We start from the raw sequence: 14,267 nt of genomic DNA on the forward strand, positions 1-14,267 counted from the left end.
AATGCAAGTATGTTTGTGAGTTACTCGCTTGAGCATGTGGACAGAGCAGCTCTTTGTGTTTACATGCATGTATATGTTGTGTTTGTATCTGTGCATGTGGGTTGTTTGTGTATGTGTGTGTCGGTGTGTGTGTATGTGTGGATGGATGGCATAGTGTGACTAACTCTTCAGATGATTGCAACTCCAAAGCATGTCTGCATCTGCCTGCTATTTGGGGATGTTTATGATTTGCGGTACTAACAGCTTGAATACTTCCACATAATGTCTAGTCCTTTCTGCTGTGATAAGATGATCTACAGAATCTTTATGTCTAAACACACACAAGCACAGTGAGACAGCTTGCTGTAAATTAAACCTTAATGGAAATGATTGGTAATCAAATGTGTTTTTCTTGATAAATTAAATCACACCACTTAATGTGTGTGCACTTGTGTGTGTGTGTGTGTGTGTGTGTGTGTGTGTGGGGGGGGGGGGTCATAGGGTGCTCTACACTGACACAATAACCACTAAAAGCCTATCTGTTTTGACTTGCACTATAACAATAAAGTCAAAGTGACACAGACATAAAAGATGAAACAAACTGAGTCATATGACGGAGCTGCACATTGCTCACTATTGTTGAATAGTGGCTTGGGTGTGGAGACAGACACAACACAATGAATGGAGATCTGCTAGACTGCACATGAAACACCACACATGATTAATAAAGAAAAGTCTGAAGCATGCAGAAAGAACTAAATGGATCTTCTGCACAAAGCCATTCACAGTGTAGGGCAATTGTGCAATCTGAGTGTTTCATTAGGTGTTGGAGGTATTCCCACTTTGAATATATAACACAGTGTATAACCCAGATAATGTGCTAATGAGTTTCTAAGGAAACTGTATGATATGAAAAATTCCTCATACTAAGAAGGAGGGAAGAAGGTTTAGCAACTACAACATTTTGGTATCAACTTTAGGTACAGTAATAGTTAGGTAGAGTATAGCCCTAATGTTCAACAATATGTTCATGAGGCTTGGTCAGGCTCTATGACGACTGATGGGACTAAGGATTGAGGGCCTAGAAGCTACATTTCTCTCTTGATACTGTGAGCACACAGACTGAAAATGGGGTAACACTTTACATTAAAGTTACGGTACATTAACTGTCATGTAACTACATAGCAATACCTACAATATTAAAAACATAGGAACATAGGAATGGGTATAGTATGTAATTTAATGGCATTAAGTGTTAGCAGTGTAGGTTATTAAAAAAGTGTCAGAGGGCACCGTATAGGTGAGAGGTGTATGGGGTAAGTGGATGTTGTAAAGGGACAGCTGAAGGTTGTGTTATCAAAACAAGATCAATGTTAACATCCACTTACCAATGGAAAGCCCAACTTCCCCATACCAAGTTTCACTTGTGTTGTAACTTTTACTGCTAAACCATACTGACGTGTAACTACATAGCAGTTCCTCCTATGCAACTACAATGTTGTAACTATAGATATTACTATGTAGTTACAATAGTAGTTAATGTAACCTTAAGGTAAAGTGTTGACGAAAATGATTTCTACATGAAACTAGTTAAGACAGATTGGATGTTTGCGTGCTTAGAAACCATGACAAGTTTTTTGGAACCAGAATAGAATTCCTTTCTCATCCTGAAGGCTTGCTTTCTCATGAAGGTGGCTGTCCTGGCTGGCTGATGCAGGGCCTGGTTGAAGCCGCTCCAATCATCCTGTCACTCACTCTCCAGTCAGGGCCTCTTGGTGGTTTGTTTGTTTTATGGGGATTTTATTAACTAATAGAGTGTCTGGGAGACGTAGCAACCGCAGAGTGCTTCCCCATCCACCCCTGTAACCCCAGAGGTTGTGGGGGAAACCAGAGATCCTGCCTGACGGCCTGCTCCCCCAGCTGGCATGTCCACCGCAGGTCTGCCCAGGCTGGGGAGCCCAGGCTGAGACCTCTCATTTGGTTGTGGCGGGCCTTGCGGCCTGGCGCTGAACAGCGGTAAAGACATGGTTCCTGACCAGGCCTTGACATGGACCTGGAGTTGCTCAGCCCTGTGGTAAACAGGCCTGGCCCCCAGACTTTGAGCAATGACCAGCCATCACAAGCAACCTTCCAGTCAAACATCCACTCAAACGTGGAGATTAGTCAAGTGACCACAAGAAAATCATCAGAACCAGCCTACAAATCTACCAGTCACCAAAACCAGCTAAACCCTGCAACCAGCCTCGCAAACTAAAAACGTCTGTGGTCAGCCAAATACAATAAAACTAATGTTGGTTACATAGAAACCTGTCCTGCAGTGCAATTCAACTGGGCAACGCCTAAAGGTCAGTCTGCACAGTTTAGCTCAGCTGAGAACAGTACATGACCAGATCCCAGTAGATCTGACCAGATTAGGTCAGCTCAGGTCAAATAAGAGTGGCATGACTGACGAGCTGACCTGAGGCCTGAGGAGCTGTGTCTGTCTGGCTGCATGGGTGGCAGAGAGAGAGAGAGAGAGAGAGAGCAGAGGAGCTAGCAAAGCAGAGAGAGGAGAGGGCCAGGGCAGGGCAGGGGCAGAGAGAGGGTTACAGCAGTAACTAGAGCAGCAGCATCAGCAGCAGAGAAGGGGCAGAGAGACGAAGCCTTTTGTCCTTGTGTGTCAGATGAGTAGGTCTGCGTTTGTATAACTATTATATTTTGATGAATAATTATGCATTTTTGTCAACATTATAAGGAGTAATAATAGTAGGAATGCTGTATTCACATATTATTTTGATCAGTTCATCGACATTGCCTACCAGTGTGTGAACAGTATTGATGGGGTGTGTTTCCGCAGTCTAACTCAGATTCTAGTCTGTCTTCTTGTCCACAGCCCCTCCAGGGTGAGCTCACTCACCTACACATGTCTTTCCGTCAGTGTGAAGGGCAAACTTCATGTGGCAGGAACATTTGGGCCCCTGATCAGTCTCTTCACAGATGTGCTGGCAACCCCCGTTGCCGTAGTTACAGGTCACTGCCAAGTAGCACACAGTGACAACATATAAGCACAGAAATACACTTTCACGTAACTATTATCAAAAATCAAGAATACGATATTAGCTGATATTGACATGTTGACATGTCGTTCCTTGAATTTTTCTTGAAGGCACAAGAGATTTCATGCTGGCCACAAAACATGCAATGACAGAGAGACTTTCATACATTTCCACAACATGACAATGGGTGTCAAATACGCCTAGGGATGTTTTGATTGTGTGTGTGTGTGCGTGAGTAATGTCAGAGTGTTGTGTGTCGACATTAGCACTCTAAATACACCTGTGATGACAGACCGACAAAGAGTCAAGCCCAGGATTCCACCGCCATCCTGTCTGCACCCCCACCCCCACCCCCACCTCCACGCCTCCTGTCTTCTTCCTGGGCCGTCACGAAAAAACAGTAGAATAACACTTCTCCAATCCTTATCTAAACACAGACAAATCCCCCATCAGCCCTGGCCCCAGCCATGACAGGATGAGCCCTGTTGCGCTGTCCATCCCTCTGGGTCTCTCTGAGAAACAGGCCTGCTTGCCCTACACTGTACAATATGAACGCTCATTACTCCTGCTAGGTTTACAGTCTTGGTTCAAAAGATCCCATCCTTGCTCATGAAAATGGGATAGCTACTTCATCGTGTATGCACCCCGGGATTAGTTTGTGTGGGTGGGGGGTGGAGGGGTCATGGAGTGTGTGTGTGTGTGTGTGTGTGAGGGGTTCCATAGTCTGTCATGGGCAGGTTTTCGCTGTGATAACAGGTGGTTTAAGACTAGTCTGTTAATCGCCCCCCTAAAACCATTGTAGAGTGCTGGCAGGGTAGATAAAGTGGATACATAGATGTGTACATCTGCATCCAGTTGACATGATCCTGTCATCTGGGTGTGTCCTACTTACACTTGCAGTCCCTCATGTTCCTGGTGAGCTGGAAGCCAGGTCTGCACTCACAGGCGATGCCTCCCTTGGGCGTCTCACGGCAGATGTGGGCACAGCCATGGTTCTTATCCATACAGGTGGGCCCTTCCTTAGTTCCTCCTGGCGGCGCTGCTAATGGAGAAGGACAGGGGTGAGACAGTGAGAGAGAGAGGTCTATTTACTTCGACACAAACACACACGCAAGCGCACACACATACTGTAGACACAAACACACACACTTAATCAGTCTGCACGTGGTGACTGACATGGACAGCACCCTTTGCCAAAGTCTCAGGGAGTGATGATGGCTTGTTAGGACACGTTCTTTGTGTTAGGCTAGAAAGAAGAGACTGTGTGAAGAGAAGATCAAACTCTAGCACGTCCTACATAGCTAAAACCTTAGAAGAGGTAACGCCTTCCAAGGAAAGGCCAGTGGAACACACTCAGGAAGCATTTTAAACTTTGCACCACATTCTACAGGCCCAGTGGAAGAGGCCTCCATCACATGACCTTCTCAGACATGAACCAAGTCCCTCGCACCACACCCTGGTCATGTTCAAACACTCCCTACTCTCACTGTTTTCAATGCAGAAAAAAAAATGTGCTGGGACTCATTACGTAAGGATGCCTTTACCGGAGGACGCCTCCATAGTTCTGTGCTGTACCAGAGGTGACACTGCCACAATGCATTATTCATACAGTGTGTGATGTGTAAATGTGAAAGAGAGGAGCACAGGTCTTCTGTGGCATGAGCCTGGGACCCAGGTTACACTGATGTCATTGGTTATTATGGGAGACAGTGTCACCTCCCCTGCTACAATGTGACCCACAATACTACAGAGGCTGGGATCTGACTCATTCCATGTAATGATTTGTCATCACTACTGATGCAGTGACAAGTCCCCTCCTCCCTCATTAAAAAACCAAAGAGCTCTCCTCCCAATGAAGGAAGAAAGTTGCTCCAATGAAGGCTCATTAAATCTGTTGACATGCAGAGGACATTATCTTGCCAAGTAAAGTTTCACAGCTTGTTGGAAGTCATTCACATTTGTAACACATCAGTATGCACATGATCAGCTACAGTTATAAAACTGATAAACTCATGATGTCTTAGTATACAGAATTGCAATCTGCAAGTGCAGAGTTAAAGGCAGAATGTGAGGTCAATCTTGAACTGAGAATTGCCTATGCTCAACAACTCTTCAAAGGGAAGCATGAAGTGCCATGAGAGGGGAAAGACTATCATTAAGTAAAAAGGTGCAGACACATGTGAGCACAACGATAATGCAAAGTTGAATCCTTAAGGACTTATTTATACAGTTTAACGCCTGCCTCCAGATTCTGCTCTAATGATACCCTCTTGTTTTCCACGTGTTCTGCCAAAAACCCAACTGGCCCTTTTATTTATTTTCACTGAGGACTGATGTCAGAGACATATTTCCAGTCCCTCTCTATTTTATCAAACTGATGGTGCAAAAAGGACAAGTAATTTAGATAGCTGACTTTAAAGCTTTTCATCACCTTAAGTCTGTTAGGAGGTGCTGGGAGGTCAGATGTCCAGCGCCTGATCCTTTCTGATCCCTCAGCTTGGGTATTGCAATCACTCCCAGGCTAGCCAATCACACTTCTCCTGGTGGGTCAACACTATCCAACCACCTCATAGAGATTACAGTAGTTTGACCATGACATGAATCAATGGCTCACCTAGTAAATGCAACAGGACAATGGGCCACACTCAAGCAGGAGTTGGGGAATTCCAAAGGGAGTCCAATAGTTCCCTGTGTGCGTTTAACGCAAAGGCGAGATAGACGCCACACAGAGGGGTAAAATTTCCAACTTGGCAACCTCAACAAAACCCTCAAAATCACTTACTAAGGTCACTATGCATCCCAAGAAATCCCTACCCTCCCTCTGCAACTATATTAGACCCCTCTCCGCTAATACCGCAGACCCATCCATCAATAATGAGTCAGGTCGGGGCCAGAACCTGGGACCTCACCTCTCTGTGGACCCATAAAAGCCAAAGTGCTGACACAATGGTCCTTTTCTCCATGGCCGAGCTGTAGCCCACGCTTTGCGGTTCACTTCAACTGACTGCCAAATACCTCCAGTTTTTATCATTACTAAAGCTATCATATTTTCTATGGGGTCTCCATCTTCAAATGAAATAGAAATAAATAATAGGAAACAGAGAGAAAGGTGTCCCTTCATGCTCAGATGGGAAAGTGAGCTGCTGACTGCAGATTGAGAACACCCCAGTCCCCTAAAACAAGCTGCCGACCTATAAAACGTCTAAATGTAGAAACCTTCTAAAAGAACATAGGCAACTTTATACAGAGAGAGCTCGACAAGCGATATGGGCACAAGCCATGTGGCCGGGGTGGAACCTTCCAAATAGCGGTCCAGGATCCCACTGGACATCGGTTCTCACACGATCGAACACGGACATGCCACATCGAAAACCACTGCACTTGTGGAAAAAAAAAACACCCAGCAATTAAGTGAGTGCAGCAGAGGGAGAGCTTCTCTCCGGCAGCCTTGCCACAGCGGTAACCAACCAAGACAGGTCATGACCCGCCCAGCACACAGACAGACAGACGCTCACAGGGAACGTGTAGTGGCAACACTGGCTCTGAGCAGGCCTGAGTTTAAATATACTCTGTAGAACAACAGTCCTCACTGCCACAGACACAACAGTCCACTCGCTCAGGGCCAAGCATGGTGTACCATTCAGACAAAACACACAAATACTGGAAATAACTTTTTTGAAAGAGTCATTGAGTATGAGTTTGCTTCCTCTGCGGGGACAGTAAAGAATAAAAGTCTCTTGTACAGACAAGGAAATGCAACTCAAAATTCAATTGAGAAATCCTAATCATGCCAGATGTCAGGTATTCAATCCTTTACATAGCTGGATAATGTAGTGTCTGTCTAACAGGACTTCATTAACACTCCAGAATAATTTAAGGATGAAGGGAAAATGTTAACACAGTCTGCATACAGCAGGTGATAAAGATTATCATTATGACTTATTATTATAGCCTAAGTCATTGGATAAATTAAAGACTGACTATAGACAGTATATCTTGGCTACATTCTGACAACCAAGAGAAAGTCTAAAACGTGGGGGTAGGGAGCAGGACCCAGTTTAACATCCAGCCTCTCAGGGAGAAGCAGACGCCAGGTCTCCCAGGACAAAGGGCCAGGCAGAGCACTCCTCGCCTCCTCACCGCACCTCAGCCCTAAACAGCAGACGACCAGTCAGCGCCAGCCAGCCAGCCAGCCAGCCAGCCAGCCATGGTCCGCTCAGTTAAACTTTAGGGCCCATGTAGTGGAGAGGCCCCTACAATGGAGCGTGAAGTGGTGTATGGATATGCTGGGCCTTTACGGCCTGATTGGAGTTTTGGGGACAGTGAAATGAGGAGTCCTGGAACAGCAGACGCCCATTTTCTGCGAGGGGCGCCGGGATAGAGAGGGAAGCCCCTGGGCTCAGCGATGCCTGTCGTCTTTCTCGGTATACGGCAGCGTTGGTTGGTTGCTAAGAGAACGTGGCCTAAACATGGAGCCACCAGGCCATTAAAGCAACATTCCTTCCTCTTAGATAATGGGCCCTTAAAAGTTTTAACTGGAGGGATAAAAATGTCAGCGCATGGAAACAGGAGAAAGGGAGGAAGGCCGGGCTGAGTCTAGCCGGGGCCGGGACAGCGATGGGCGAGCAAAGCGACAGGGCAGCCAGAGGGTCACAGTGTCAGCGTTGGCGGGTCCCAAATGCAGGCTGCACTCTGATGGAGACAGCCAGAGAGCCAGACACAGCCAAGTGCTACTGTTTGGGCTGCTGTGCCAGCGTTGATTTCCCTTAGCTCCCAAAGGCCTTGTTGAGACTGCAGTTCACTCCCATTAAGCGTTAGGGAGGGCATAAACCCCCAGTGGCAGGGAATGCAGCATTAGACAGTGGGAATGACACTCTAATAGGAGTTTCCCATAGAATATATCTGCCCCTCTGTGATTATGGTGACAAGCACCTGAGGTACTGTACCAACAAACCCACATTATTCATTTCCTTGTATATGCTGTGTTCCAAAACAATCCAAGCATAGTTTCCAAATGAGTCTAACGACTGTATGTTAAAGTGGTTTGAATACTTTTGGTGTAAGACACTAGAATAGACTTGTACTTCTGAAGGCTCTTGGCAGTGTGATATATAAATACCTTTATATAAATATGTTGGTTCTGTTGTTTTGAAGATCTGTACAGTATGTTTTTTCTTGTGCCATTTAACATTTTGTTTGCTGTGTCTCTGCGTGCTCTGAATGTGAGTATCTGCAAAGAGTATGTGTCTGAATGTGTCCCTTCGTGTGAATATGTGCATGAATCAATGCTACTTTTGTGCGTTTGTGTGCGTGTGTGTGTGTGCACTCATGTTTGTGCAGCACCTGCTGGGGAAATGCCACTCCCCCTCCTCCAAGGTCACCTCTGCTCTCCCAGAGGAGCGAGTCATCTCCTCCCCTCCAGCCAGGCAGAGCGAGACACGCCACCACACAGCCTGACCAGGCTTCTCAGACCGCCAGCACAAACAAAGGATACTTACTTCTTTAATAAAAAGAGAGATGTCATATCAGCGGCACATTCTTTCTGAAATCAGAAAGGAAGCAGCTAAAAGCAGAGGTCTGACTGAGCCTCAAAGGGCTTCAGCCTGGCCCTCTGGGCAAAGCAATGACAGAGATGTGTTAGTGGAAAAACCCCACTGGCACTCAGGCAGCCCAGCTTAGAGATGGCCTTCAACAAACCCCCATGGCCAGAGGAGATTCCGTCTGAGAGAGAAGAGAGAGAGAGAGAGAGAGAGAGAGAGAGAGAGAGAGAGAGAGAGAGAGAGAGAGAGAGAGAGAGAGAGAGAGAGAGAGAGAGAGAGAGAGAGAGAGAGAGAGAGAGAAGGAGAGAGAGTATAGAGTATAGAGGACAGCAGCAGGCCACAGCCCAAGCCACTGATGTAGTATATGTTTGTTCAAGCGTGGAGAGCCATGGGGCCTATGAAAGCCTGGAGTAGACAAAAATAGTTTGCAACAGAGAATCAAAGAAGAGAGAGAGAGATAGAGTATAAGAAAGAGAGTTGAGAAAGAGAGAGAGAGAGAGAGAGAGAGAGAGAGAGAGAGAGAGAGAGAGAGAGAGCATGTGAAACAGAAAGAGAGACAGAGACACAGATAGAGACAGAGAGAAAGGTGTGGAGAAGTGTAGGAGTGGAGAGAATGAAGATGTGAACGCCAGAGGGAAAAAAGAGTGACAGACAGAGAGTTAGGGAAAGGTGTGGAAGAGAGTGCTGGAGGTAAAGGAACGATAAAAGGAAGAAGATGAAAGAGGAGACGGGGAGACAGAAGGGAATAGAGAGAAGAGATGGAAAATAGAGAGGGAAGAAATGGATGAGAAGACGAACAAGGAAGAAGGGGCTGAGTGTCCCGAAGGTCTGCAGGAGCAGTGGTCTTTGATGCTGGACTAATGGTAAGCCTAACCCTTAATAGGTAGCCATGGGAGTGCTGCTGTGGCCTGGATGCTCCCCTCTCTCCACTTCCTCGGAATAGGAAAAGAGCTGGTTACACGGTCAGACTGCAGAGCAATGGAGCAGTCGGCCCTCTACTTGTAAAAACACATCTGCAGCCAGTTCTACAGACATACAGAGAGACAGACAGGAAAGCAGTCAGGCCATTAGTAGACAGGCAGACAGACAGGCAGGGAGGGAAGGCATGTAGACAGGCATTGTAGGTACAATATCATTAAATGAACTAACACAAGAACTACCTGTACATTCTAAGTTGTGTACTGTCCAGGTACCAGCTACATTTATTGTGAATGGATAATAATAATAGGCAGTTTAACAAGTCTAACATGGAGCATTTTTATCTTTCCTGGGCAAAAGAACATTATAAAAATTCCGGATTCAGCCCCACTGATTTTCCACGTCAGTTTTCTCATACAGAGGGAATGTAGTAGCAAAGAGGAAAAACAAACAGAGAATATGATGCCACCATGTGTAATGGATTTGATCACATTTATTGGAAAATTCCTTGGACAGCAGCAATTGTAGACTCTGCACCAACAATTTATCTTCAAGTGAACATGGCGTGCTCTGCATCCAAATGTCAACATAGAATGGGTCTAAAAAATGGCCTAAAGCGAAATTAAATTAAATGCTCCGCCGTGTGTGAGTGTGTGTCTGACAGAGACACCGCCAATGAGTCTTGCTGCGCAAGGGGCAACAACCCCCCTGGGAAGCTAATGAAAGTTCCAAACACAGGAAGTGGATTTCAGTGACAAAGTAAACATTTCCTGGAAAGGCGAGGATACTCATTTTCTACAGCAAGGGGAGACACTATCAGTGGAATTCATAATTCAACTCTGTGGTCAGGTGGCTAATACAGACGGTATCAGTTTTGATGATATAAGTCAGTAAGTTGAAAAACTGACAAAATTGTCATGTATTTGGATTCTATGTCAGAATGAATGTAACTATGGCAACAGAGCTTAAAATGCCTATTGAGAACATTTTAAGAGACCCTCGTCTTCCAAAATAGCATCTGATTAGGAGAATGTACACTGGTTCTGATCACACACATTACCACAATCCAACACAGCACCTCTTCTCAGGAGATATCAGTGGCACTGGATTCATTTGGTTCAGTACATTCTATATCCTTGTCCATGGACATGAGAATCTGGTCCAGTCAGTACATAAATCAGCAGCCACTATCACTGCTGAAGGCCAACAGTTTCCTACTATGGCTAAACCACTACAGTATGTTTCATGTGCAGTAGAGTATGTGCCCCTCTTATTTGCCCCTCCAAAAAGTAGAAAGCTTGAAACTGAATACCAGAAGTTACATAATAACCCATCAGCATACAATTTTGGTACTGCTATAATACTTATTGTAGAATGCACAGAATGGGGGGTGTGGGGGGGTGAGGGGGACATTCCTTCAATGTACCGGTTTCGGTCTCACGCACACATGTGGGTGTTATCCCCCAAACAGAGAAAGGAGACAATAAATCACAAGTAAAGAAGTGGAACCCTCCTTGACCTGAATGGTATTCTGATCAACCACTAAGCACCTTGGCTAGCCTTTCAAAGAAGTGGATGTCTGGAATGGGAGAAATGTTTGGGGAGAATAAATGAACTGTTACATTCTGCCCGTGCAGCCAGTTGATGGGAGCCTCGAGGAGAGTTATTCCTGTTGGGGGGTGCGGAGGGGGGGGGGGGGGGGGGGTCTAATAAGAGACAGGCCAGCAGCAGCCTTGTCATTAGCCATAGGGGGCTGGCAGACCCCTGCTGCCTAATTGGCACAGCCTTTCCACTAACAAGGGCTCCCAGCCAGCGGGGGTACAGCCTGGTAGCGCCCAACACTGCACTGACCACCTCTCCAATGTCTCCATAACCACCCCTCTGCCCCGCCAGGGAACACCTTCTCCATTGATGAAAGAAATGGGGAGCTGATGTCTTTTTAATGAGGCCGATAAAACTCATGAGCTAACTGCACCCCAGGCCTCGCTTCTTTAACAGCAGGACTGGCAGCTCAGGGTAAATGGACTGAGCGTCGCCTGTAAGCACACTCCGGCAGGCCCACTCCAGCATATTTAGTGGTACAGACATTCAACTCCATATTTTCTCTCAGTGACTTTGCCACTTACACATCGTTTTCCAATAAAGCACGGTACGGTAATGCTTGGGATGAGTGGTGGGTTATTGTCCAATAACTGGGGTGTGCCACTTCCTCCTCCGTTTCCATTTCCCCTCAGCACACACTGTTGTAATAACAGAAATAATAACAAGCAGATGACCGTTGTTCCGACTGTTGTTTTGGAGAATAATGAAACAATGACAGGGCAGTGATATGAATAGTCAGTCAAGGGAGTTTGTAGATTTATAGCAGCTTTAATCTCGCCCTCCAAATGGATCTCATCTGGAAGCAATGGAGCCAATATTAACATGAAAAATGGAAGATTAATAAGGGTATTTATCAAGGGAGAGAGAGAGCACAGAAAAAAGAACGATCATGAGGGACAGAGAGAGAGAGCAGGGGATGGAGCAGGACAGAGAGAGAGAGAGAGAGAGCAGGGGATGGAGCAGGACAGAGAGAGAGAGAGCAGGGGATGAAGCAGGACAGAGAGAGAGAGAGAGAGAGAGAGAGAGAGAGAGAGAGAGAGAGAGAGAGAGAGAGAGAGAGAGAGAGAGAGAGCAGGGGATGGAGCAGGACAGAGAGAGAGAGAGAGAGAGAGAGAGAGAGAGAGAGAGAGAGAGAGAGAGAGAGAGAGAGAGAGAGAGAGAGAGAGAGCAGGGGATGGAGCAGGACAGAGAGAGAGAGAGAGCAGGGGATGGAGCAGGACAGAGAGAGAGAGAGCAGGGGATGGAGCAGGACAGAGAGAAAGAGAGAGAGAGAGAGAGAGAGAGAGAGAGAGAGAGAGCAGGGGATGGAGCATGACAGAGAGAGAGAGAGCAGGGGATGGAGCAGGACAGAGAGAGAGAGAGAGAGAGAGAGAGAGAGAGAGAGAGAGAGAGAGAGAGAGAGAGAGAGAGAGAGAGAGAGAGAGAGAGCAGGGGATGGAGCAGGACAGAGAGAGAGAGAGAAGGCCCAGTCCTCAGGATGTGTCTCTGACAGCGTTGAGAGGGGCAAGCCTTTGAAACACACGATCCAGCCATTTGCTACACTCAAATAACACTGTGCTTATGAAACGTAAACATTGACAGTTCACTAGGCCAGGTTGATTTCATAAAGCAAGGTTACATCGTCCCTGGCTCACCATCGCATCCCAGGGCTGCGTGGAGACCTGCCTGGAGACCTACAGCCTGTGTCTCTGCCCCTCGCTGGAGCTTCCTGCTCCTCCAGCTGTCCTCCAGTACAGGAGAGCTCTATAGCTACCAGTGTGTTCTGGACCTGCAGAATGCAGTTCCTTTACCTCTGTCTGATGAGGACTGACAGCAGGTTGGCTTCACACTTCCTTCTCTCATTTCTCCATCCCACAGGAATGCTCTAAAAAACAAGAGGTGCTTCCACCCCCGGCTACACCTTTAATCATTTTATCTTCTCCCTCTCACACTGATGCTTGGAAACACTGCCAGACTCCAGATTGGTTTAATTTGAAAGGATAGAGAACCTCCCTTTCTCCTTGTCTTTGTCTGTCTGTCTCTCTCTCACACACACACACCCACACAAACACACCTTTATCCTTGATGGTTCTTCACCTTTGTTGCAGACCTGTTAGGGCTGATCCTGCTCTCTCAAACAACAGGATTGATATCCTGGTATACTTCTCATCAGTCACCAGGCATAGGCCCATCATTACACTACTGTGTATCACTATCAATTACAACCTATGCTCTAAAGGCTACTGATTGGCTTACTGTAGAATGAGGTGTCCACTGATACTCAACATGAATGGGACAATAATGAGGTTGTGACCTGACCAGTTTACAATCCAGCCTTGGGTCAGAGGCCATGCCTAATGAGCTGCATGGATCCTCCCATTTCCCATAAATCTTTTGTGTGTGTGTAAGTGTGGGGAGGTGTGCGTGAGTGTGTGTGCCCAAGCGTGTGTGAGGAAGGGAAACTGACGTTTAGGTCTCTGGATACAGGTGTGCTGGTTGTCGCTCAGAAAGAATCCCTCTCTGCAGCGACATTCATAGCTGCCCATCATGTTGACACAGATCTGCTGGCATCCACCATTCCCCTCCGAACACTCATCCACATCTGCAACACAGAGAGAGCAAAATAAATACAAATATACAGATCTTACGGTAGCATATTAGTTGTTTATTTCATGGTCATACTTGTTGATGTTGTGAAAAAATACATTATGGGTTAAATAAATACCATAACGAAATGCAATTAAGAAGGATATTCCTGTGCAGAGGAAATACATCCAGCTGTATTTCAGTGCATAACATGTCGTAAAATAAAGATTAGTGATAGAAGAAGGAGGGAAAGCCAAGAGAAGTTAGAAGGTTTTCTGAAGGTGTCTGCAAAGGTGGTGTGTCGATTAATAGTTATACTTCCCCCTCCCCTCCACAAAAGCCCATTGCCTTGCCCCCCTCACGGTCTGACAGGTTCCAGCAGTGCAGAACTAAGTCGTGAAAGTGCCCATGCAGCACAATCCTCTGGTAGAGAGGTAACCTGATCCACCTGGGACTGACGACCTGCTGATGATGAGCGTCTGTCAGCCCCTGACTGCAGGAATGCAGGGAGACGGAGGGAGGTGGGGAGAAGAGGAGGGACCCGAGAGACCGAGAAAGATGGGGTGAAAAGGGGGAATACGGGAAATGGAGATGTGGAGAGGGACGTGAGGGAGCAGTGTGCCGGCAG

General features: G+C 46.5%; 1 protein-coding gene across 4 annotated transcripts in view; it reads right to left on the bottom strand.

Annotated features, from left to right (window-relative positions):
- Positions 1 to 14,267, bottom strand: part of scube3 (signal peptide, CUB domain, EGF-like 3) — a 57,032-nt gene that overhangs the window by 19,755 nt on the left and 23,010 nt on the right. For 2 of the 4 annotated variants that reach the window (XM_062459317.1, XM_062459319.1), the window contains exons 4-6: positions 13,521 to 13,655; positions 3,907 to 4,056; positions 2,876 to 2,992 (exon numbers count right to left, since the gene is read on the bottom strand). In XM_062459317.1, coding sequence (XP_062315301.1) covers positions 2,876 to 2,992; positions 3,907 to 4,056; positions 13,521 to 13,655 — 402 coding nt within the window. The remainder of the gene's footprint in view (positions 1 to 2,875; positions 2,993 to 3,906; positions 4,057 to 13,520; positions 13,656 to 14,267) is intronic. The other 2 variants (XM_062459320.1, XM_062459318.1) reach the window with 1 other exon arrangement.

The sequence above is a fragment of the Osmerus eperlanus genome, chromosome 4 (genome assembly GCF_963692335.1).
Source record: "Osmerus eperlanus chromosome 4, fOsmEpe2.1, whole genome shotgun sequence".
Lineage (NCBI taxonomy): Eukaryota > Metazoa > Chordata > Actinopteri > Osmeriformes > Osmeridae > Osmerus > Osmerus eperlanus.